The following is a 26816-nucleotide window of genomic DNA, read 5'->3' on the forward strand; positions in this document are numbered from 1 at the left end:
GACGCCTCTTTGCCCACTCGTGTATCTTTCATGCCTTGAGTGTGCCAGCTGAACTCGAGTAATAATCCTGACAGGCTTGTCCTGCGTCAGTTTGCCTCAACAATTAGTTTTTTTTTTCGGGGGCAGGTTAGTTGAGCGTCTGGTAATTGCAAGCGTTCTCGTGCTCGAGCGTCTTCAGGTGGGATTTAATCAAGAGCTCAGGACTGCCAGGACTAATTCAACAATAAAATGACATCGGAGGGGGGGCAGAACAAATACCCATCTACCCCCACTTCTCTTCCACCCTGTTCCATTTCTCTCCCCGTCATTCAATCAAGTCCCAGAACTTTCTCATCATCTCCTTATTACCAGCGTACGTCTTATTGCTAGACGTAATCTCTGTGCATCCTCGAGTTTCTGCTGCCGTCTCAGGATAACGTAAACAAATTTAATGAACACTCCGAACGCGCTCTCGCTGTTTTCTCTCGTTCTCTCTCCGTCTCCTTCCTCATGCCTCCGTGTCAGGGTTTTTTTTTTTTTTATTGCGGACGGATGTCATCAGCAGAGGCGCAGGGAGCGCACGGGTTTGTCACCGCACCTCTCGTAATTGTCTCGGGGATCGCCTTGATGCCCTTGCGACCTCCTGCGGGGTGCCTTGAGCTTGTCTACAGTCGAAATGGCTTCAGTCTGTAAAGGGCAAGGCGCAGGGTGTGTTTCTCGCTAAGGTTCCAATTGCATCAGGGTTGTGCCGCTTTTATCCCTACATACGTTACACAAAAACAACCTTGAATTTATTTCTGAATGGGTTGTGCGCTTTGGAAGACCATGTGCGTGCCTCATTCTGATTGTATTTATTTGTGTTGAGATGGAAATTTAGGCTCTAGGATGATCTCCCTTTTCTTGTTGTAATGAACCTCCGAGCTCAGAGTGGACCTCAGTGTGCGTTTCTCCAGTTTCTGAACGAACACGTGAATTTCTCCCCCACCCATGTGATCGAGTATGACCCAACCTCTGCTGAGGTGCACTTTTTTTTTTCTTGACACACACCAAGTCAGGATGTTTTTTTTTTATTTTGTTTTTTTTTTTCCTCTCGAGGGGAGGGGCGGGGGGAAGGTAAACCACCCACCGCTCCTCCCGACGTCCTGAGGCTGCGGCTGTATCGCTAATGAAGAGCTCAATTTAGCCAGTGACGTGCCTTCGAGCCGAACCGTGCGCTCTGACTGGCTGAGCGCGCCGCTGACATCACGTCGTCCGGCCGTTGATTTGCCGCTGTCTCTGAGGCTCCGGGGCGAGAGGCTCGACCATGGGCTCCTGCACTTAGCCACAGACGGAGCTAGCGCCGCAGAGAGAGAGAGCAAGAGAAAGAACGAGAGCGAGTAGACAGAGTGGGCGAAGGGGGGCTGCTTTTGGGAGCTCGCTCGACGCAGCAGCCGGCACAGCCAATGCAGCCTATGGTACTATGGAAACTAAACCTCTGACCAATGGAAATAATGAAGGCTACAATGTGGCAGGTGGGTGCATATGTATGCAAGTGTGTGTGTGTGTGTAGACGCTGGAGATTACAGGTATGCCGGACGAAAACTTGTTTCAATTTTGTTCCTAAATATGCGCCCATCCGCGGTGTTCGATTCAATGTAGACGTCAATGTCCATCAAGAAAATGTTTTAAGCCTCGAATAAATTTTGCCGCCTGCACTCTTCTTTGTCTGTTATTTGTCTGTTGTTCGGCGTTTCAGAGCGCTTCATGCGCACCCGTGCCGAGATTTCTTTTTCCCGTTAACGTATTGCGCAATAGATGTACGTTTCGCCAGGAGTCGTCCAAGATATTTAAAGAGCACGCGGTCGCTTTCGCAGCAGGGGTGTGGATACACAACGGTGTGATTGGGACACGGGAGCTTGTGGCTTTTGATTGGTGCTTTGTTGACGAGTCAAGGTGACTGAGCAGTAAGTTCTTGTAAGTTGGATCGTCCTTGATTTTTAAGGTGTGCATGTGTGAGAGAGGAAATAATAAAAGTAGGAATAAAAGAAGCCCAGGCTGATGTACTCTAGTAAAATGATTTGCTAACCTTGTTTAAAAAAAAAAAACTAACCGAGCCACCCTGGGCATTCTGTTCTTTGTTTTTTCGAGCGTCACATTCTGGGCTGTTTGTACGCTTGACTCTTGTGGAGTCAGTAGACAGATGGCGGCGTCTGTTCACAGAAGGTGGCAGAGAGTGGCATCTTCAGAAACACTTCCAAGCGAACGCCTTCCTTTTCCTTTCCGGAATCTCACCAGATCGGCACTTGTAATCAATCGCTCCTCTCGAATCGGTGCTCGGGAACGACCTGCTGTTTTCGTAATTTACACAGATTGGTCCAGATCTTTATTTCTCTCGCACTTAAAAAACGCTCGTCCGTGGCCGTTGAAATATTCCCGAGCTCTTTCTTTCATTCTTTCTTTGTATTCTGGCCCACAGAGTGAATATCCACCGCAGTGGGTAATCCGTTCCAATAGCGGCTCCTGCCAATCATCCGTAACATAATTGGCTGTGAAATAATAATCGTTTGACAGCACGGACGGGGTTCATATTCATAAAAGTCTGGGACAGAGCAGGCGCTAAAAGGCACGGTAGGGATCGCACAAGTTTGTGCATTTCCATGTGAATGCAAAGAATAAAAGCATCCACGTATACGTTTTATATTCAGGCTTTTCTGTTCCATACTTTTATTCTTGGCCTACCGTTCCCTGCTCCATCTCAGATTCATAACGAGCGTAGTTAGCGGCGCGATAACGACGCGACGCTCGTCTCGCTGTACAGATGGCAGGTTGCGCTTATTTGTCTGCGCTGACAAAATCGATGCACGTGCCGTCTCCGCTTCGTTCGACTCTCTGGAGATTGATTCCCGGCCGGGGAGAGGCACATTAGCAGACGTGAATTCTCAAGCAATTCTCAAGTGTACGCACACAAACGCATTCTCTCAGTCGGACCCGGACGCAAGTTCAGCTCGGTTGCGCACGACCCTTTCCACTCGAAACAACACGCTTCTTTCTCTCTTTTTCCTTTCAACCCCTGTTGTCAGCAGTTCCCAGTGCGCCAAAGCTTTCACGAGCGCCTAAATGGGCTACGAGCCTGTTCTCGAATGCAGCCGCCGTGTCGATCCAGATGACACGCGCCGCCCAATTAGCTCTAAATGTAGACACGGCTCTGCAGCTGGGGTTTTTTTTTTTCTTTCCTTTTTCTCTCCAGCGTCCACTTAAAAAACGTTTTTTTTCCTGCTGGACTTTATTAAGGAAAGGAAGAGAGGAGCTTTGTTTTGTGATCATTAAATATGAATGGAAGTCATTAAGCTGTTTTGTGCAAGCACGTCAAAAATTTTATTCCCGAGAAAGTCTTGGACATGCACCGGAAATTGAGTTGGGGTTATTCGGTTATAAGTATAATCGTTGAATTTATTAATGTCAAATTGGAATAAAAGAGAAGGATTGACTCGTGTCTGTGTATTAACACAAGCCCTATGGTAGTCCTTGAAACGCCTTGAAAATCAACTGGTTCTCTTTGAGTCTCCTCTAAAAGCTAGTGATTCCATGGCAAGCTGTAAGTGTAAATTTGCGGATCTCTGCCCGAGTTTTCCTTGCTCAGCTTGCACTGGCACCCAGAACATGTTTTTTTTTTTTTTTTATTAAGAAAGACAAAAAAAGTCTCAGCGCGAGGTTTTTCTCTCCAGATTTGACCCACACCACAGGGCTTTGCAGCACTTATTTATTTGTTACACGATGCGTCTTCTGAATCTTTCAAAAATGAGTTCTGAGAGCCGAGCAAGCTGGCACTCGGACGTTCGTGCGTCCAGACGGTGACGATCTCAGAAACTAGAAAGAGGATAAAGGCAGCAGAAGGGGAGGCGAATACACTGCAGAGCGGCTGGTTTGACAACTACCTTGTACCCCGTGACTTTCATAGGGTTAACATGAAGATGTGGGTGGGTGGCCGTGCTCTTTTGCACCTGTCCCTTCCAATGACGGCCCCCTCCCCCCCTCCCCCCCTCGCTCTCCTACCCTCAGGCTCCAGATCTCATGAATCCCAATCAGCCGGGTCCATCAGCCTCTTAAATAATGCAGCAGCAGCCTCCTAAGCCACATTAGCGTGATAAATGCGCGGTGCTGTCGGGCCTCGCTTAGCCGTGCCCTCCAATTCCTAACACGTGCCTTTGATCTCTGGCCTCATCAGCAATAAAGCGCCCACCTTGTTTCGAAAATCTGCGACTGTTTAATGGCTAAACCGATACCTTTGGCGTGGCATTTTGTCACACTATTGACTCGCTCAACAACTGCGGCGCTACACACGGACTTTGCAGGTGTTTAATTCCCCATGCAGCGCCTCTGCTTAAAACAGGTTATAAAGCGAATGTATTATGCGCACGTACACCTGCTGGATTTGCAGCGTTTGGTCAGAGATATTTTGTCAGTATTCAGCTACCACGCATTCACATCATATGGACTTTATTTGAATGGTTAAAAAGATGATGGAGAGAACAGCGAACCCGTTGTTCTGAAAACGGACTCATGTTGTGCTTTATTCTCGTCCGCAGGTTCCTGAAGGGCATGAACGCCTCGTCTGCGGCCAGCGCTGTTCTGATCTGGAGCCAGTGCTGGTGACAGGGACATGGGCCTCTTCCTCAGGGCTTCCAGCACGCTCAGCACAAGCGACGACCTGGTCCACAGCACCACTGAAAGGGACGCCAGGGCGGCGCCAACACAGGCCCAGCACGCAGCGGAACATTGGGTAAAGAAATTGGTTAATTAGCAAAATAAAAGAATACTCGAATCTCAGGTCACACAGGAGTACAGGGGTGAATAGATATCCATATATGTATATGTTTGAAAAGGTACAAAGCGCTCGTAGCTTTAGGAACCATCTGCACTATCTGTGAGCCCTCCAATAGTCTCAGCGGGATGAAGCACGCCACGTGATTTATACCTTACACGGCTTCAACGTGCTAATGGAACTCTTGGATTGACAGAATACAAATTAGTTTTTTTTTTTTTTTTTCCTCGCCTGAAGTTGAAGGAGGTGATTTATGGGGTAATAAATGAAGGTGACCCAAGGGGTCATGTAAACTCTGCAGTTGCCCTTGGCGTAGAGGTCACGGATATGAAGGCTTTTGCTGCAGCAAGATGTTACGAAACCGTTTCGAGCGGGGGTGGCAGGGGGATCAGGGGGTAGCGATAGGGTAGAATATTAAATATCTCGTCATCTACTGTAGTTAGCTATTACTCATGAAATATATGTAATACAATGTTTATTGTGGCGGAATTAAAGTATTTGATGCCAGCCTAAGTTCTAGAAACGGAGTAATATTGCAAACAATATCGCACTTCGTGTGTCAATTTTACGCCCCCAAAAAATCTTATTTAGAGCCGAGTCTCACCTATAGAAATCTAATATTTAATGTCCCGCAGGTCCCAAGCTCCTGGTAAACGCTCCACGTAGCCTTCTCTAATGAGGATGTCTGATACTGTCACTGTAAAGGAGACGAGCGAAACTATGAGAGGTCTGGAGGCTGAGGACGGCAACTCCGTGCCAGGGGGTGACGGCCTCAGCAAGTCCGAGAGGCGGGAGCATGTTGAGCCCGACGGGGACGAGAACTGCTGCGACGATAAGAGCGAAACAAAGGTAAAAGTCGGCGAGAACACCGGTTTCTTTTATACCTTCTGTTCCTCAGTCCTTCTGTACTGCTAAAAGAATGAGGACTATTTGACTTCCACATCATGGAATGTTTTAGATACAAGAGTGGGTCAGATGAAAATCAATGAATCTCTTGAACATTCCTGACATGCTAATCATCGCAGTTAGACCGCCTCAGTCCAAGTGTGAGTAACTACATATCAAGCCACCCATCATCACATCACCTTGTGTCTCTACACTGGTCGGAATCGCGGCTGTAATTTCACCTGAGAAACGTGTTCCTCCCTGATGAGACATCGTATTGAATTCTCGTTGAGGGATTGCGCGCACACACTCACAATTCGATTCCACCCAAAAAAGTGCAATATTCTTTGGTTCATTTGGCCCGCGATCGATCACGCATCGACCGCCACGATTATCGCCATACCTCAAAACAAAGGATTGCGCCGTGAGCTTTGTTACGGAATGAATCTTCTGAGGTCGGAAAAACAAATCGGTTCGAACGATCGCTCTGATACAGCCCTTGGCTCACGGGGGGGCAGAGGGGGGCCCAGGGGAATATCGCGCCAAACACGAGCAATCAATTGTAACGTAATTGTGTTATGAGAACCGGCTGTAATGGATACACACCGCCTCGACCCAGCGTAGTTTGTGAAGGTTAGGCATTTCAAGGTTACACCGCTGCCTTTAATATAGAGATTTTTTTTATTAGCTGAGAGACACCTTGCTGCTTTTTTGACGTGCTGACATTTCGCTCACATCTTGTCTTTTCATTTCATTGCACAATTTGTCTTCGCCTCCTGCTCTCTCTAAGAGATACTCGCCCAGAATTCAGGCAGCAGAAGCAGACAAGCGTCTGACCAGCCAATCCGGGCTTATTCACTGTGCTTCCTCAGTGTTACCCTCGGAGCTGGGGAGGGGGCGCACAGCAAGCGGCTTTATGGCCATCTGTCTCCCTCCTCCCTTTTAATTTTTTTTAACAACTCTTTGCTGCCTCGCCATGCTGCACTACCTGGTTCTCTTCCTGTTTTTTTTTTTTTCCCTCCCCCTGCGGCATGCACACATTTTCCCCATTTCGCCTTCTTCCTCGCTCTCGGCAGATTCGCGCAGCATCTGCGTTCCCATGGCAATTTTCACAGAGTTGCGTGTTTGCCGGATCGCATGCGCGGGGCCCGACGCCAGCGCCCAGCTCTCGGGGACTTGGAGATGCTCGAAACCAAATTAAACCTGCATAAGCATCCATCATTGTTTTGTAAGGCTACTTTGTCGCTTATTAACGCCGGGATGAAGCAACGCGGCAGACGGACACGTGCTCCGCCCCTCGACGCCGTCTACAGGCTTCACCTGGGAGTTGAAAGACAATTCACACGCCTTTTCTACAAATTCTCGGGCGTGCAAAATGGTTGGGAAATTGGTCTTTTCACGCCTACTTTGCACAATAACCGTTACACGTCCCTTTTTCATTCGCTTGAAGAATTTCTATCTAATTTTTGTGCTCCTCACACATGTCGGCGTAAAAAAGAATACATTTCCGATGTCCCGTTGTCGTGGTGGCTGCTGAGCAAAAAACAAGAAAACATGTTGGGTGGCAGCTGAAAATAGTTCCACGTTCATCTGTGCGTTTAATAACTGTGTATTGAATATGAAGAAATATGCCGGGAGTGGCAGCAGAGGTGTATATCGAATATACACAAGGTAATTGGAGACTGGAGCTAAGGGCGGTTCCACATGACCCGACTAAAGATCCGTGAACGGTTCCAGTCGAGAAAATGGATTTGGGCTGTAATTAATCAGTACAGTTTGCTACAATGACTTAGGGCTGCGATTATAACTAAACATTTTGCACTCAAGTGAACAGCTAAACTTAACAATATTGTACATTTGGTGTCACCCAGATGAGGACTGGTTCCCTTTTGAGCCTGGTTCCTCTCAAGGTTTCTTCCTCATGAAGTCTCGGGAAGTTTTTCCTTGCCACTCTCACCACTGCTTCACTCAATATAGGGTATAATTTAGAGGTCGACCGATAGTCAATTGTACTGATTTTACCAATAGCTAAGTTGGATTGTACTTGCTGATGACCGATTAATAAACTCTTCTTAATAACAGACACTGGATAAAAAAATGTTTTAATAAAAATAACTCTCCATGTAAAATAGTATGAAACTTTATTACAAAAATAAAATACAGTACTGAATTATGATTAATGTGCTAAATTTAATAAATATGTATATATTAATGTATATATTATTTTAATAAATATTAAGGAAAATAAGGCATTCATTTAAACTGAAACGAAAACAAAAGACGCTTCAAATAAACATCAGGTGGCGTCAATGATACACCTCTAGAGGCCGCTCTCGTACAGTATGGCGCAACCTGGAAAAACTATCGGTATGGATTTTTAACAAATCAATCAACTATCGGTTGGCGAATAAATCCGCAAAACCGAATCGGTCGACTAACTGACTAACCGTTTTACAATTGTTCTTAATAGCACTTGAATTTCATGACGAAAATAATGTCAGTATATGGCCAAAGGTTTGTGGACACGTGACCATCACACCCATCTGGTGGTGAAGAAAATGGAAGCAGACAGTCTTTGAATTCTATAGTTTTATAACTATTATGGCAAAATGATAGTATTCTTGTGCACAAATTAAACTTCATGAATACATGGTGGTTGTTAAATTCTGAGAAGGACACAACCTACACAACCTTTGTGATGAACTGGAACCCCAAAATCAATACCTGATCTCAATAATGCTCACAAATCCACACGGCCACGGAATGCTCTTCCCAAACTAATCTAGAACATGATGCGGAGGTGGTGGGAACACAAACGTTTGACCATATAGTGTACATTGTGTTAGTAATTTCAAGAAAAAAGTCCTTGCAAACCATTGCTTCTAAAAACATCTGTTTTTAGCGAAGAATGGTTTCGAGCAGGATGTGACGTCTCCGTGTAACACGTCCTTCACTGTTGTGTTGTTGTGACTGATGGATGATTCCGCAGTGTAATCCACGTGCCCCGTTCTTTTCTTTCCTTTTTTTTTGTCTGGTTGCATAACGTACAGCGCCAAATGCCCGGACAGAGCGCGAAGCGGCCCAAGGTACAGTGGCATGAGGCATGAGTTCTGAATGTGTTTGCTCGGTTGTCCTGCAAGCTGCTTTTCATTTCTTTTCATGCATCATGATGCGTTCGCAACAGTTATCACCGTATGTGTTATAAAGGCTTCTTTTTTTTTTATTGCATGATTTTCAAACGCTCAAGCGCCACTAATTGGACCTGTATACATGCCGTCCTTGAGCTTTGAAAATTCCACCCAAAAAAAAAAAACCAAGATAAAAAACACACATGGTTCATGAGCATGGTTTATTTCCTGTGCATCTCTTTGTGGAAATGAAACCTGCAGTGCTTTTTGTGTACATCCTGACCTGTGTCTCTTTCTCTTCTAACCCTCACTACTCTCCCCCAGTCTAACGCAAAGTTAAAGTTAGTTCGGAGCCTGGCCATTTGTGAAGAACCCTCTCCTCCCCCAATTACCTCTGAACCACCGCCAGAACATCAGGTAAACCTCTCGCAGGGCTGCGGGGGGAAAAAAAAGAAAAGAAAAAAACGAGTCTGTTGCACGCTCGACCTTTTTTGTGTGAATTATTTTACAAAATGTTCACGTGAGGGATTTGGCCTGTGAGGAAATAATAATTAGGGCAGTTTTTTTTTTTTTTACTTTTTCCGGCTTTTCGGAAAGTTACAGTAATCATTCTGTCCGAAAGTTTTCCGCAGCATATCTCTACAACGGAAATTTCCATAAATGTTTAAAAGGCAGGAAAAACACAAGCCCCCGTCACACAAGTGCTGCACCCGTTCAATTATTAATGGCAGAACCTTACTTAAAAGCACCGGCTCCTTTAAGCCGTTGTTAGTTTTCACTATAGTTCCTCCAGGCTGCTTTTTTTTTACCCCACCAGGGCGAAGCTCTCCTTATACTCCAGTGTAAACACCATCCACTCCACCATCGACGAAAGCTGCTTATAAACGGCTCCTTGGGCGTCACGTCGCGCGTCGGCCCTCTTTTGTTTCACTATGGTGCGTTTTTTTTTTTTTTTTTTTTTTTTTTTTTTATAAAAGCGAAACGGACTCCTTTCTTTCGCCGTGCTGTTATTCAAAGAAAATTAGAAAGGAAAGAGGGGGAAAAGGAGGTGGTGGGGTGGGAAGGCGTTAGGGGGGGCGGAATAGAAGCAGCTCGGTCTGAGCCTCTCCAAAAGAAGGTGAAGGCAAAAAACAGGAGGCCATTGAGCTGAAGGAGAAAGAAAAGACTTGAACCCAAAGCCTCTCGTCAGGGTGCTCGGGCTTTGCCACTTTGCAAACGGCAGGGTTCCATAATACACAAAAAAACAAGCTGAGGGGGTAAAATATAAGCAGTTTAGATATTGGCACCGTGGATTTCAGCAGCACTCGCTGTGTGCGTAGATGGTGGTCTTCTAAACGGACAAACGTTAGCAAACGTTTGCTGAAACTACACAGTTTGGAAAAAATAGAATTTTTTTTCCCAGCATTTAAGCTCCACTCTTCTTGGAAGATGTTCCACTAGATTTTCATGGAGACATGTGCTTTTGGGAAGGGTTAATAGCAGGAGATCTTCCACTCCAAACCATGTAAAGCATATCTTCATGGAGCTGACATTGTGTACAGGGACATCATCATCATCATCATCGTTGTCTAGGAGATCCATAATGTCATGCTAGAACATCCAAAGAAGAGTCTTTTTTTTTGTCGTATGTACTTTACCGCACAGTGAAATCATTTTCTTCGTGTAGCCCAGCGATGTTAGGGAGTTGGGGTCAGAACGATGGTTCAGCCCCTGAAGCACTGAGGGTTAAGGGCCTTGCTCAAGGGCCCTAGAGTGGCTTGAACTCCTGACCTTCTGATCAGTAACCCAGAGCCTTAATCACTGGGCAACCGCTTCCACAATACATCCCATACAATACGTTTGTCTGTATAATGTATTTATTAAAAAACAAGCTTGGAGTCAATAAGTTGCAGCTTTAAAGCACAGTGCAAAGAGTTCCCCAGTGAAATCGCTCAAAGGTCTGGTCTCCAGTAGATATTCGTTAGAACTTATATATGGAACATCTTTTATTCCATTTAAAGAAACGTTTCCTGCAAAGAGGCACAAATAGTTGTTCAGGCAGCATCTGAAGCTGACCGAGTTCATACAATCGTACCGAAAAGGTTCCTTCTTTTCATGGGACTCATTGTATCTTCACCCAAGATCTGGACAAATCTTCTCCATCCATTCAAATAAAGAATATGTATTTGAGTTTTTCCCCACCTCAATGAGGCTTTATCTTTTTTCCCCCTTTATCTTTTCCTCCAAAGGATGAGATTCAAATCAAGCTCTCTCAATCCTTCGACAAAGAGGACACTCCAGCCGGGAAAATCGAGGATGACCGAGAGAAAAGTGCAGACAGGCTGGAGAAATTGGAGAGCATGCAACGGAAGATGCTGTCAAGAGGTGTGTGGATGTGGATGTAACTTTTATATTGAATAAATTAAAATCTTTTATCGAAAGTTCAAAGGAAACTGTTTCAGACATCTCCTTCTTTCTTTCTCTCTTTAAAGATTCCAGTCAGGAATACACCGACTCCACCGGCATCGATCTGCACGAGTTCTTGGTTAACACACTGAAAAACAACCCCAGGTTTGTTTAAAGACACGTTTTACTTCTCGTCCTGAGCGTAACGAGAGACTCGCGGTAAAACGATGTCTTTTGTGTTTAATCCAGGGACAGGATGATGCTGCTGAAGCTGGAACAGGACCTCCTCGATTTCATCAGTAACAACGAGTGAGTTAACGGTTCCCACTGTGTTCCAGCTAACTGTTTTTCATCAAGTCAAAATTTGTACAAGTTATTTATATATTTGTTTACAGAGAAAAGAGACATTTTAACAGCTAATGATGGCTGCAGGAACTCCATTCATTATCCTACTTTTTTTTCCCCCCACTTCTTCTTTCTTCCATTTTTCTATTGTCTTTTTTTTCTACTACTACTTCGTCTAGGAGCCAGAGAAGAAAGTTTCCTCCCATGACCTCCTACCACAGAATGCTCCTGCACCGAGTAGCTGCTTACTTTGGCTTAGACCACAACGTCGACCAAACTGGAAAGTGCGTGATCATCAATAAAACCAGCAATACGAGAATGTGAGTCATCTCTCAGGCCAGTGTCTTTAAAATCAATATCGCATCTCCAAAATCAACCAAGTGTCTCAACCCAGTGTCTCTAAAATCAACCCAGTGTCTCTAAAATCAATATAGCATCTCCAAAATGAACCAAGTGTCTCAACCCAATGTCTCTTTAATCAACCCAGTGTCTCTAAAATCAACCCATTGTTTCAACTCAGTCTCTCTAAAATCAACCCTGTGTCTCTAAAATCAACATAGCATCTATAAAATCAACTCAGTGTCTCTAAAATCAATATAGCATCTCCAAAATCAACCAAGTGTCTCAACTCAGTCTCTCTAAAATCAACCCAGTGTCTCTAAAATCAATATAGCGTCTCTAAAATCAACCCAGTGTCTCTAAAATCAATATAGCGTCTCTAAAATCAATATAGCATCTCTAAATCCAACCCAGTGTCTCTAAAATCAACCAAATGTCTTTAAATTCAACCCAATGTCTCTAAAATCAATATAGCATCTCTAAAATGAACCTAGTGTCTTTAAATTCAACCCAGTGTCTCTAAAATAAACCCAGTGTCTCTAAAATCAATATAGAATCTCTAAAATTAACCCAGTGTCTCTAAAATCAACCTTATGTCTCTAAAATCATCACAGTGTCTTAAAAATCAACCCAGTGTCTCAACCCAGTGTCTCTAAAATCAACCATATGTCTCTAAAATCAACCATATGTCTCTAAAATCATCTCAGTGTCTCAAAAATCTATCTAGCGTCGCTAAAATCAACTCGCTGTCTTTAAAACAAACCCAGCGTCTCTATGTTTATTTGAGGAAAACAGAAACTGCAAATAAAATGATTCTAACTCGGGGAATATTAATGAAACACGTTTTTGCAATTATGCATTCAGACCAGATCAGAGGTTCTCCGAACACATCAAAGATGACAAGACAGACGATTTCCAGAAGCGGTACATTTTAAAAAGAGACAACTCCAGCATGGACAAAGATGATAACTTGGTAAGTGGTAATAAGCTCGAACACACACACACGTACATTTTTCCAAAGCTGCAATATTGTCTATGGATGATGGATGTTTATTGGATAATAAAGGTTTTCCGTATCCATAATGATAAAAAATAAACCACACACACACACTGAAAAGCAGGTGTTTGTGTTTCAGATGCGAATGAGGTTAAAGGACGACAGGAGGAGTAAATCAATAGAAGAACGTGAGGAGGAGTATCAGCGGGCGAGAGAGAGAATATTCGCTGACGTGAGATTCATTTCTTTCTCCTCCTGTCAGTTGTTTTGCTTTTTTCTTACACGAGTTGATGCGCGGAAAACGTTCAAACCGCTGCGTTTTTCTGTTGCAGGGTCTGGACGGGTTCCCGCTTGATAAAAGGTGAGTGCGGGCGATGGATTTCTTGAGAATCGTTTGAGGGCTCGCAGCATGAGAACGGTGAAGTAATGTCTCTCGGAGTCGCACTCGGGGGAAATTAAAAACACGCTTTTTTAATTTTAACAGGATCCACGAGGACGACGCTTGCAACACCACTCAGCAGAGGCGGCAGATCTTCAGGTGCCGTTTTATTTCCTACCAAGCTGAAATAATGTCACACACAAGGTTGCAAATGGGCGGAAAATTGCCAGTAAATTTACCAAAACGTTTTGGAAAATTACAAGTTGAAAACTTACCAGGAATTTATGGGAATTCATTAGAAATGTATATAAACTGTATGAAAACAAACATGTATCTAAACCTTTTGTTTGGTCATACGCTGACTTGCATGCAAACTAATACAGATTTATTTATTTATTTATTATAAAATTTTTGACTTGGTATAATTTTTTTTGCGCAGTCGCTCACAAGTTTTAAACATAAATGTATGTAATATTTATGTAATTTACATAAATACTCGCCAGGATGGACTTTTTTGACGTGCAGGATTCAAGAAATGATGTGCGTCATGTGACTGAGAATGGATGGTGCATGTAGGGGCGTGGCCTAAATAGCCCTGCAGTAATTGCGCTGTGCGCATTGATGAAATTAGATTGAAATTCAACTGTAAATGCATTAAACGTGGATGTTTCAAATACATTTTAGTTCCCTGTTAGAGGCTCACCTGCAATTTTGTAAATTTCCAGTTTATTCCCGTTAATTCCCATGGAAAGTTTCCAGTCTTGAAAGTTCCTGGAATTTTGCAACCCATATTTAACCCTTCACACACATTTGACTTGTTCCACGTTCCAGGTTGAAACATGGCCGCTCGGGGAACGGGACCAGCCGCCAGAGCAGCTCGGAGACCGAGGCGCGTTCCTCTGAGCCGCGGCCGTGGAGCAGCACCGACTCGGACAGCTCTAACCGCAACCTGAAGCCGGCCATGACCAAGGCGAGCAGCTTCAGCGGCATCTCGCTGCTCATCCGAGGAGACAGCTCCAGCAGCGGCAAGAGCGCATCGCGCCTCTCCAAAACCGGTGAGTGGCTCACGTCCCAGTCGACCACCATCCGCCCATGCAAAGCACTTCAAAGTGCCTACACAAGGCCACGTTAGACGAGGAGAAATTACTCACTACGCAACCTTTTCTTTCCCTCTTCTGTTTTTCACAGCATGCCTCTAGCAAAACACGTTTAAAACGCGCGCACGCCAAACTAACACTCCGTTTAACGTCTAGAATAAGGGCCTGGCGTAATCCGAGGAATTCATTGAGGAGCTCATTTCCACCTGAAGGGCGCTCGTGGGGAACGATTCGAAAACCTGTTACCTGAGTCACTCCAATTACGAGAATGCTAAATTAATCAAGGAAATTAATGAACTTGTCATTCATTGCTGATAAAAACGATTTTTCATTTTTTCATCAATTCGGTCTCTGAGGTAATTAGTATAGAAAACGTTTTTGTTTGGAATATCGCTCTAATTTCCTGCAGGGAATCTACTTTTTTAAAATAGATCTCCAATATCTCAAATCTCCCCAATGAATTCCACAAGCTTGAAGGCTATGTTTAATTTATTCCTGACTCCAGCTCCTAGCGTGGTGTGTTTCGGCTTGTACCTGTCGTTTAAGGCCTTCCTGTCCTTTTCCTTCCTTTTCCTCCCTCCCTAGGTTCTGACTCTTCTAGTAGCGTAGGTTCATCTACAGGCTCGCTCTCCCGCTCTCTGCCTCCCCCTCCTATGGCCCCGTCCCTAATTCAGCCGGGCCACGCTGCGCCCTTGGCCTATCCGACCGTCAGCGCTAGTAGCGGTGTGTCCTGCGACGCCGGCAGGAGCGCGCCCCGACAACCGCGACTAACACTAGCTACTATTTGCTTCCCCTGGAAGCGGCTGGAATTCCGCCCGGGAGCATCCTGCTCAACCCACACACAGGTTGGTACCCACGTAGGCTTTGAAGGCTGTTTGTTTAATTTCTTTTTGCACTGAATCTTAAACTAATCCGTCCTGTCGATCCCATTAACTCCACCGCATTAAACATTCCCTCCTCCCTCCGCATTCATCTTTTAAATCTGCATGTGGACCGATACGATTCTACATCCCTGGCACTAATATATTTTCCCCCAGCGGCCCAGGTGTGTGATCATTTATTGACCACTTATTCATATTACATCAAAATGCAAAAAAAAATTATAAAAATAAAAAAATAAACTACTCTTTAAGTTTGAAATGATACCAAACTTTGGTCACTTCCTGTTGTTTTCGTTGGCCTGAATCTCTGGAAGTCGATTTCCGACTTTTTTTTTTGCAATTCTGACTTTTCTTTCAATTGCGACTTTATTCCTCGTAAACATCTGACGTTCCTGCTGCGTCCACCGGGGACCATGTTGTGCACCTGAAGTTTGAAGCTGTGTGTGTATGAACGAGGCTCCTCTCCTTCATCCGTCTTGTTCAGTCTCCTCCAGAGCTGATTGTTGGACAGAGTTCTCTCCAGGGATCAGAGGCTCAGTTTGATACCATGCGATTCTATTGATTGTGTTGTGATTGATGTGTAAAGCTTTGTGGCACTACAGAGGGGCGGCGCCGCCCGAAAGTCGCGGTTGTGCGAGAAAAAATAAAACGGAATTGCAAGAAGTCGGAATCGGGCAAAAAAAAATGACTGAAACGGGCTTCCGTTTGAATCTTCTTCTTGCCCCTCACTGTTTTCTTCCTGTTCCTCTATCTTTCTATTTGAAGTATCTTCTGTGTTACCTGTCCAAAGCGCTCCAGGGTTTAGCAGGTGGTTTGTGATTGATCCGATCTTCTCTGCCTGCAGGTCAACCCTTTGTGAACCAGGAAGGCAGTACCGTAGTCTACAGCCCTAACGTGGCTCCTCAGGCTTCCAGGCTCCAGCAACCTTTGCCTCCTCCTCCTCCACCTCCACCACCTCTACCTCCCGGTCCCCACCAGCATCAATCCACCAATCACGTCATGTCCCAGGTACGACCGTGACGTATCTATACTAAACAAAATCAGTTGGTTCCCTTGATCAGGACACACACACACACACACACACATGCTAAACAAATTAACGCGTGGCTATGATTTCACCCTAACGAACTGCCCGCGTGTGCACATTTCTTCGGGATGTCAATTAGATATGATAGATGGTGCTGGAAATGTGCTGATGGCGCTGTAATGCGGCCTGTGCTTCACCCCCGAGGGGCATTAATCGCTTGGTGAAGATATTTCCATTGCCAGAACCCCAACCCCCTACAATCCCATAACGTCTTTTGTAGCAAATACACACTTGCATTTAAGATTATCAGGAGCCTCAAGTCGTTTTAGGAAATTCAGAACCGCTGACCTACAGGACAAGTTTGACCAAACAGGCACTGATGTGACACCCTTTCATTTTTTCCCCCCATCGATCTCCAAAGCTCCAGAATTCCAAGGATTTAGAGATTACACACACACACACACACACACACACACACACGGTATAACCGTTCCTAATTAACCCCATCACTGTACCTTTATCGTCCCGTCATTTCGAGCCTCCTAATTGGCTCAATTAACTGACTCGCTCGTTTTTTTCCTCCCTTCCTTTCCTCCACTGAAACTAATATGCCCCGAGGGGTGAACGCCACTCTTTTAAATGCCCAACCACCACCCCCCTCCTCTTCCTTCTTCATTTTTTTCTTTTCCCTCTGTCTGCTGACTAAAATCTTTTCATCTTCTGGTCGTCTCCTCAGCCTCTCTGGTCCGTCCAGCCCTCCGCTCAGCCTGTGCAGTACTCGGCGGTGTCTTATCCACCACAGCTCCTCTCCATCTCCCCTAACCAACAGTACACTGTGGTACATTTCTCTCTTACACTTCTTCTCTTCTCTCTCTTCTCTTCTCTTCTCTTCTCTTCTTCTCTTCTCTTCTCCCTCTTCTCGTCTCTTCTCTCCCTCTTGTCTTCTCTTTTTTCTCTCCCTCTTCTCGTCTCTTCTCTCCTCTTCTCTATTTTCTCTTCTCTTCTCTTCTCCCTCTTCTCGTCTCTTCTCTCCTCTTCTCTTCTCTTCTCTTCTCTTTATTTCTCTTCTCTTTTTCTACTCTTCTTTTTTTTTTCTTCTTCTCTTCTCTTCTTCTCTTCTCTCTCTTTTTTTTCTCCTCTTTTTCTCTTCTTTTCCCTCTATTCGTTCTGTGATTTCTACTTGTCTGTGCATGCTGTTTAAATTTAGACCTGGGTTTTGTACTGTACTTATTGTAAGTTATCGCTACCTACCACTTTTGCCTCCCTTTCATTTGTCATCTACGCATTTTTATTCCACGTAGGATTTTATTTTTTTTTACTGCTCCGTGATGAATTCGTTTGCCCGAAATTTGAATATAATATGATAATTTAAAGCGGGCTCCCCGTGATCGATGAGTCTGCTTAATAAAATATAGAAAAGCTCTCCTGTAGAATGGATGGCAGAATGCCACCGCCGCCCCTAATGACACTCATTGTTCTTGTGCCCACGGTGGATTAATACGAGCCGCAGAAGTCCGTAAGGTCGCTTGTTTTTTGCGGGGTTCAGTTTTTTTTTTTTTTTTTTTTTTTGTCGCATGCTCCGGTAACGTTCAATTTCTTTACTTTGACCTGTCTTGAACAGTAAGTGTAGCAGATTTACTAATTTAAAAAAAAGAAAATGATTAAATAAGGGAGGAGGGACCGTTGTGAATAATTCATCCAGGAACAGATGTCGGATGTGATTTTTATTATTTATTTTTTTTTAAATGTATGAATAGAAATGCAGTGCAGCCGTTACACACATCTAATTGAGAAAATAAATTGATGTGGATCGGTGATTAAAATCACTGTGGTTTGATTTACTAAATGCATAAAGAGCTGAAAGTGCACAAAATAGGACTGGACTAAATACATGTCTTCTGCGTATTTCTAGATTTGAATAAATCTTAAAATAAGTGCTCTATGCTGATAGCAGTGTGTGTGTGTGTGACCTGTTTAGCAAGACAACCTGAGCGCCCAGTTCAGCCACATGAGCCTGGCGCGGCAGGCGTCAGGTGATGCCCGCGATGCCCACACTGCCATGTTTCCGTCCTCCGTGGTGCTCCAGGCTCCTCCTCCTCCCCCTCAGCAGGCCGGCTACATGGTGCCCACACCCGGGCAGAGCATGCCAACCCCATCCTACTCCACTCCTGCGCCAGGCTCGGTGCCCGTCAGCCAGCCGGTGATGCAGCAGCAGGGCTACATGCAGCAGCCTATGCAGCAGGTACACTCAAGCCCAGCGTGAACATTGTGGATGTTAGATTTCATCAATATAGTAAAAACTCATTATTTTGTATGAAATAATTTTTAGTATTTTAGTGTCGGAAAGCCGTCTGAAAAAACAGGAATTACTGATATATTACTTTAATATGAGAGCATCATCTGTGCATTCAATATCGAATTTTTATTAGTTTTGACCCTTTAAGCACTTCTGGATTTTCCTGATTACAATATTTGTCTTTTTTTTGGACCATCTGCAGATGCAGTGTTACTGTGCACCAGGCCAGTACCCTCTCTCTGGCCAGCAGTATCGGCCAGTTGGCACGGTGCAGTACAATACCCCTCAGAGCCAGCCGATGCCTCCTCCTCCTCCTCCTCCCGCTCCTACCCAACAGCCAGGTAACACACCCATATAACCCAGTTTATACAACATAACGTTTGCATCCTTTTCCTCAGGTTGGTTTACAATCGAATAAACCTGTAACACTTTTTTTTTTTTTTTAATCCGGGAGATAAAATTTCAGATTCCGTTACACCCTGAAATCTTTCTGTTGTTTTTTTTTTTTTTTTCCTTCCGCCCCGTACTTTGTTGTCTTTGTTTCCTAGCGTGTTGTATTTTTTTTTACACGAACATTTGGAAATGAGGAAGCACCCCAGGGGCAGAGGAGCGGCGCCGAAAGCTAATTACACAGCCGAGCCGAGCGCTTTTGTGCTCGAATTTTATTACCCTTTTTTTTTTTTTAAACCCTTTTTAAACAGATACAATAAGCATTTCCAATCAAATACAAAATTAGTGTTGTTTTTCCTCCATCTTTTTGTCTCTCTCTTTGATGTAAATTTGTTTCTTTGTGTCCCCCGCATGCTTTGATGGTTGTTTTGTTTAACTGTAGTGTAAAACTGATGTTCAAAAAGGGGGGGGGGAAAGTTAACGGCTTTGAACCCGATCCTTTTAAGAACCTCATTTAGATTCTTGGAGGCGTTTGGATTTCAGCACCATGAGCTGTCCATTTTAGAGCTGTCCTTATATGAATCGTTGGAGGTTTGCAGAGATATGGATCATCATCCTCGTCACGGGTTTAAAGGTCCCTGAGCATCTGATGCACGCCACGTTCTTCTCGGTTCTCGATTGACGTAAAAAGGTTCTGACTCAGAGCGGCTGAATGCGGGGCCGGGACACTGTCTGAGAGGCCCTAAGATTCTCACAGTGAACCGGTCTCTTTTTCAGCCCCTCACTCCTCCTCAAACGAAGCACATCTCTGTTTGTTTCACATCTGATGATGTGGACGTGCAGCATCACGTGACTCCGAGACTTAATCGGTAGAACCCTTTTCAGCATGACAACCTGTTTTTTCACGTTTGCTGTCAATTAATTGTGGAGTGAATTGAAGTTTGGACTAAATTTGGTTTGGAAAAAGGGAAACGGGTAGATGTTTTCTTACTCAGCGCCATTAGAAACTCACATGAACACAATCTAAAAAGAGAAACGAATGCCTTTTCTAACTCGGTTTAGTGAAGACATCAGGGAACATCGGTTTCTTTTCCTTCTTTTTTTTTCTTCTTTTTCCTTTCCCTTGATGCACAAAACACCAGATCAGATCAGTAGTGATGGATGAGGGGAATGAACTTCGCAGTCAGCTCGAGGAGGGGAAATGAAAAATACGAGAGCCTGAGGAAACAAAGCATCTGCCCTCGAAAGAAGAAAGACAACACATACGCCCCCACTCCTTTACCCTATCCCAGAGTCTTAAATCTTAATCATAAGCACCTGACAGTGCATTTTTTTGCCCTCGAGCATCCAACGCGTTGCGGGAACGTCTCGGAAACGTTTCCGAGGGAGTTTAGCGCAATAACTTGTTTTTCCTTCTCTCGCTCTCATCTTTTTTTTTCTCCATTGCTCAGTCAATCTGCAGAGAGAATGTTTAATATAAAATTTCCTCCCATGCCGGCTTTCTAAGTGGAGGTGACCTAAAAATAGCCTGCTCCTCTTCGGGCTCCTCGCCGTGGGCCATCCATTCCTTTTGTCCCACTTTTTTTTCCTTCTCATCAGGGCTAAATTGATTGCTGTCGCTTTGGCCAAAAGCCAAGAGAAATTGAAAATTGCCAATCCTTCACACCCCCCACTTTCTTCCACTCCCACACAGGCCTCCCATCGCGCCTTCCCACCGGGTACCTCCTCCGGCGAGAGCTTTTCAAAAGCCTCGTCTGGTCGTACACCACCTTTTCTCCCCCTCCTCCTCCTCTCTCGTCCTCCTCCCAATAACCTTGACACCAATGCAAATTATCCTTCTCTATAATGGGTGTCGGAACAAAACCGTGTTGGCTGCTTTTATCAGGTCTCACCTCACCAGGCTGTTTCTGCAAACCTTTTTTTTTTCTTCCCAACACCCTTTAAAAGATGTAACGGGCGAAGGTGCTGAGCAGCCATAATGAAAAGCGTTTTAATGTAGACCTACTCTGAGGTAATGAAAAGCCGTTTAATGGCAAAAGACTCGCAGGAGCCGCCACCGGGGCGATCGTAAAGTATTTCAGCTAACGAGGGAGTAATTAGGTGGATTTGGTTTAATTGACATTTTCTCCACCGATAAATAATTCATTCCAGCACTTGCGATGACTGAAAGGATTCAGAAACTTCTCGTTCTCGCACCTTCGGGACGTAGCGTCGTAGCTGAAATTCATGATTGAGTCTTATCTGGGTGCGTCGGCCTGTGTTTATTTTTATCTACTTATCATTATTATCGTTTTTATAATCGCATTATTCCAATCCAGCCCATTTTTCAGTGTGATTTCGCAACGCAACGTGAGGAACGCAAGGTGAGGACGAACACCTGCTCCTGGACGAATTTCGGTTACAATTATGCAAAATATCGCAGAGATTTTTTTTTTTTTATTGCACGACTTTTAAAAAAAATTCTCTCACTTTTTTTATTTTAACTCGAGCATCACGTGACCTGAATGAATTTGAATTTGTCCTGGTCTGATTTTTTTCCTTGTGGTATCTCTTTAAGGTTACCAAACTGTGATGCCAAATCAGCAGCCGAGCTACCAGAGCGTGGTGCAGCAGCAGCAGCAGCAGCCGCCGAGTCAAATCCTGGTCAGTGGCCAACATAGCAATATGGGAAATCAAATGCAAGGCATGATGGTCCAGTATCCCTCAATGCCATCTTATCAGGTGAGTGTGTCACGTCCACCTTCTTGTTAATGGCAACCGTTAGACGTTCCCCATTAGAGTCAAGGGTTCAGTCCACGTGTATCGAATGCCATCGAATGCCAACTTCAAGAATTACTCTTAAAAAAGGAGAAAATCCAGACAATCCCACATATCAAGAGAGTGAATGAATAAAGTAGATGATCATATCTTTAGAAAATTAAACGTAAAAAAACACTTGTATACACACCTTTATTAGTCAAATGGGAGCTCACAAATGCAATAACAAAATTTTTTGATTTAATTGATTACATTTTTTTATTATAATTTGTGCCAATTTAATCGATTATGCAATTTTAATTAATATAATAAAAGTGTATTGCATTAATTTATTCTATATTTATAGATTAAATTTCTATACAATGAATAATACATATATATAAAAAAAATTATAATAATGTTAATACAAATGTTAATAATAATAAACTGCGCTAATAAAAAAACAGCAAGCAGTTTTAAAATTTTGCTTTTCTTCCCCTTAACTGTAAATTGAACTGTGACTTATATATATTTTGTTGTTGTTTTTGTCTGGTCAGGTATCCATGCCCCAAGGATCCCAGCAGACATATCAGCAGCCAGTCATTATTCCGAGCCAGTCGAGCCATGCTTCCAGCATTCAGGTCTACTACAGTGTTATTCCACCAAATCAACAGAACGCCATGAGGTACGTCTCCTCCACCGTTTTCATTTATCAATTAAACAACCATGAACGCTTGGGTCTAATGCACAAGAATTAGCACCACGAGACGTTCTCCACACCTAAACCACGCCAGTCTTGTTTTCTCCTCGTGTTCGACCTTTTATTCGTTTCGGCTGCATGATGAAACAAAACCAGATCTTCGCACTTCCACGCTTCCGGCTCCAGCTAAAGAGGTCAGGCAGCGTCGGCTGGAACGGAAAAAGAAAAGGTCACCTTTTTAAGCAGCGTGGATGTTACTAGGCCACGCTCGGCACTGATTTATGCAACCAGATACTCGAGTGCTCTTAATAGAACACAGCCGGTCCCGAAAGGATCGCTCGCTCTCGCTCTTTCTCACATCCACCATCCTTCATAAGAGGCAGCCTGTGCAGGGGGCTTATTCCTCAGGGCGTGTGTGTGTGTGTGTGTGTGTGTGTGTGTGTGTGTGTGTGTGTGTGTGTGTTTACTCTGGTTCTGCTTGTGCACTTCGACTGGCACATCGCTCTCTGCGCTGCTTATATGCTCATTAGACCAGCACTTTACATCCTTATTAGAGCAGAGGAGAAGAGGAGCAGCGGCTCGGAAAGGAAAAAAAAACCGACTCGGGCGGTGCATGATGAATGTCTGCGCTGCCACTTCTGTTTCTCTATTGTGAAAACGAGTTTGGCAGAGTTTCTTGTGCGCGCTGAAGGCACGTCCCGGTAGATTTTGCGCGGGGTATATTTAAACTAGCGTGTGGAGCCCGTTCCGCTCCCGCGTGTGCCTTAGCGCCCTACATTAGTCATTTCCGTCCAATTTCCAGGCAATCAGCTGAATTTGTGCTGTATTAAGTCAACTGTAGACCCAATTTGGTGGAATTCTATTATAGCAAGACCTGCTTATCAGATTCCGTGTGTGTGTGTGTGTGTGTGTGTGTGTGTGTGTGTGTGTGTGTGTGTGTGTTTGCAGCTCCACAGTGGGATTCCTACCCCCTCCGGGCACGGAGCAGATGCCGTTCCCTCGCACGTCCTCCCCCTGCAGTTCCCAACAGATTCCCTCCCAGCAGTGCTCAGGTACTTAAGGCCGGTATGACCTATAACTCGGATCGGTCAACATCCTCTTCTCTGGCACCAACATTCTTTTTTTTTTTTATTCAGAATTCGTTTAGAGCAACGGGGAAAAAAACGCTCCCTAATGAATATTTCATGTCTCGGAAATCTACATTTTTAAATAGGACTCGATGGCACCATCTGTAGGCTTTTCCTGACGCTTAATACCGATAATGCGGAGTCAGGAATTTGTGACGCTTTTTTAAAAACCTGTGCTGAAGTGGCACAAAAAAATTCTCGATCACCTCCTGACCCATCGCATTTTTATTGCTTCGAAGCACGCACAAGCGAAAATCTCTCCCGCAGGTTACTCCTTCAAATCGATATCCTCTTTATCCCTTTTATTGCTCTCCCTTTTTAAATCTTCCTAATCCTCACCACAGTACACACACACACACACACACACACACAATACCCCCTCTTTACTCAACACTAGAGGAGCTTCTAACTCCACAAAATCACATGGTGCACCTCGATAGAAGAAGAAAACGGCTTTGCACTCTAAATCAGAGCGATATTCAATAGGGAACGCTTTCAAAAGGAAGGGCGAGTTTTCATCATCATCGTGCGTATAATTCAGCCTCGGCACAAGAAAAGGAAGTCGCGTAGCGGGCGACGGCGCTCCCGACTTTATCCTCCCGCCCCACCCACGGTTAATTTCCGAATCGAGCTTTAAGGTGCTAATTGAAACGATGTTCTCCAGCCCTAACGATCCAATTGTCGAACAGATACGGGGGGGGGTAATTAGAAATTCATTCCTGTGCTGCTTTGTTCCCAGTTATGGCAATCTTTAAAAAATAAACTTAAATAAAAATGAAGCAAGGGCCTTCTTCGGAACGGAAAAACGCGAGGAAGGACAAGCTGCTTTTCAAACGCTAAAATTAGATTCCCCAGCCGACGCCCACCGTCAGAAATGGTTCAATTTCATGGAGGGATTACCACGATCACGCCTTTTTCAGGGCAAATACAAAATATCTCAGTGTCCGTTTTCTAGTCATTATCTTGTTTTTTCCAATTCCCTTTCAACACATAATCAGATTGCCTTTTCCCAAATTCAGCCTTTTTTGTTTTCCGAGTCGAACATTGCATTGAGTCAGAGGAAAATAAAGGGATGGATGATTTATTAACTGTTAGAAAGACAGGATGCTCAGTAGCTCAGTTGTAGATGATGCTTAGTTATTAATGCTGTGATTTGCTCATGTCATTTTGTGTGTGTTGTGTACAGGCGTTCCTCCTCCTCCTCCTCCAGGAAGTGGCATGGTGATGATGCAGCTCACGTTACCTCCAGGCCAGCAGCCGCGGCCGCACTCGCCTCCGCAGTGGAAACACAACAAGTACCACAGTCTGGACCATCAACGCAGCCAGAAATCCACCGGCGTCTGCACTCTGGACGCATCCCAAGTAAATTATAAACATTTTGGGTTTTTTTTCTGATGCACTTTGGATAATACTCAGTGAGAAAACACGGAGTATTGAAAATGTGATTCCATACTATTGCCTTATTCTGTTTATTAAAATATACAATTATGGATTAGTTAAAACAATGTATTTTCCGAAACGTTTCCGAAGGGCTTCGTTTCCACAGTCTGCGTATTTGAGTCAAAAATGTTTTGAAACCCTGCTTGCGTTCCAGAGCAACACGCAGCTTGGCAGCCCGTCCACATCCCCGGCACAGTCTCCCGCTCCTTCCCACCTGACCAACGTCAAGAACGTCCGCCCCGGCCTCACTTCGCTTCCCATCATGCCTCAGTTCTCCAGACCCGTTGTCCAGGGGCAGGGTGAGTTCGGATTCTCTGGAAAAACACTTGCTAGTTCTATTTCTGTATGGATATCACCTGATGGATTATTGTTTGGCGTAGGTGATGCGCGGTACCCTCTCCTCGGTCAGCCTCTTCAGTACAACCCTCAGATTCGTCCTCCTTTGCTCCACGCTCCATCCATGGTCACTAATCACCAAGTGAGGCTCATTTTTTTTTTTTTTTCCCCACAATTATTATTATTTTATTTTTTTCTCACCCATATTTTTTTTTCTCTTCCTTCACACAGGGCCCCGTGGGAATTCGGCACAGCGGTCGAGGCAGGAAGGGGCCCAGGAAGGCTCTCTCGACAGATCTCAGTGTAGGTGAAGCCCATAACGCGAGCGGAAAGAGGACAGGAGCAGTGACATTGGCCTAAATATTCAGTCCTTCATCCCTCTGTCCCTGTTCTGCATCCCAAAGCTTTAGACCTAATTTGAAAATAGAAGAGCAATGCGTATTTTCCGGGGGAAAAAAAAAAAACGATAAGGGTTTATTTAAAGCTCTGCGGTGACACGTTGCGATACTGCGAGATTTGTTGTGCAGATCACGTTTTTGAGACATAAAAATAGGCTGTATGTTACCTTATCGGGAATAAAACCAGTAGTTCCATGTAAAATCAGTCATTGAGCACCCCCATGTAACAAAAATGGTATGATCCTCGTGTCATAACACCCCTGCGAAGATTTGACTTTTTTTTAATAAAGATAATTGTGATCATTTTTTTTACATATATATTAGCATGAGAATATCTATAAGATAAAAATATATAAGCTGATGGTGTACATGGAGAATTTATGTCTTGCAGTAGGTGTGCAATAAATACATAGTGTGCAAGTGATATTTCTCTTTCTCTTTCCCGCAGTGAGTGGGCAAGTCCAGGTGGTGATGGATCTGCTCGACGGCATCAGCCATGCACCTGCAGGGGACTCTGTGGCTCTCTGAGCGGGCGTTCGTGCCTGGCCTGCTTTTCCTCTTCTTTTTGTTCATACTTGTCCTCTGAGCAATCCTACACCATCTTGTCCACGGTGCCCTCCAGACACTGCGTCGCAGGGGGGCAACATGCCACACTGCCCGGCCTCGCCCCCCTCAGCAGAAGACAAGCGGAGCGAGCCAACTCTCAGTGAGAGTGTTACCTGTAACTGACCCCTACCATGACCCTTACAGCACCAGCACATTCTCTTTCTTTCTTTCTTTCTTTCTTTCTTTCTTTCTTTCTATCACCCACTTTTCCTTCTATTTTTCTGTTTTTATGGTGATGTTTTGATTCTTGAGTTATAGATACTCACAGAGGGTATTTTGAGAAAAGGAAGAAAAAAAAAGTCAGGTCACGTATATAACGCCATTTATATCTATTTGACTTGGAACTCATCAAAATGCAACGTTTTATTATTTCTTTTCTTGTTTTTTTAATTAGAATCAACAAAAAAAATTTTATGTTACCAGATTAACACAATTTTCACCAACCATTCAAACCGCCATCTGTCACTTATTTACCCCCCTGTCTAAAGCCCCCTCCTGGTGCACATCTGCCCCTCTAGCCATCACCCCGTCGGTGTGGTCGAAT

At 44.3% G+C, this 26816-nt stretch overlaps 1 protein-coding gene across 1 annotated transcript; it reads left to right on the forward strand.

Annotated features, from left to right (window-relative positions):
* Nucleotides 1-1056: 1056 nt before the first annotated feature.
* On the forward strand, nucleotides 1057-26665 carry LOC124382652 (R3H domain-containing protein 1-like). Its single transcript, XM_046844718.1, is given in 28 exon segments — nucleotides 1057-1490; nucleotides 4545-4738; nucleotides 5486-5629; nucleotides 8716-8751; nucleotides 9118-9210; nucleotides 11022-11157; nucleotides 11265-11343; nucleotides 11428-11487; nucleotides 11703-11843; nucleotides 12727-12835; nucleotides 12999-13091; nucleotides 13192-13220; nucleotides 13344-13397; nucleotides 14070-14293; nucleotides 14921-15085; nucleotides 15088-15180; nucleotides 16061-16224; nucleotides 16980-17081; nucleotides 18222-18485; nucleotides 18742-18880; nucleotides 21487-21650; nucleotides 22223-22350; nucleotides 23314-23417; nucleotides 24679-24854; nucleotides 25087-25231; nucleotides 25313-25410; nucleotides 25500-25571; nucleotides 26115-26665. Coding segments are annotated over 27 exon segments (3135 nt in total). The 5' UTR covers nucleotides 1057-1490; nucleotides 4545-4618; the 3' UTR covers nucleotides 26118-26665.
* The last annotated feature ends 151 nt before the right edge of the window (nucleotides 26666-26816 follow it).

The sequence above is a fragment of the Silurus meridionalis genome, chromosome 3 (assembly GCF_014805685.1).
Source record: "Silurus meridionalis isolate SWU-2019-XX chromosome 3, ASM1480568v1, whole genome shotgun sequence".
In the NCBI taxonomy this organism is placed as follows: Eukaryota; Metazoa; Chordata; class Actinopteri; order Siluriformes; family Siluridae; genus Silurus; species Silurus meridionalis.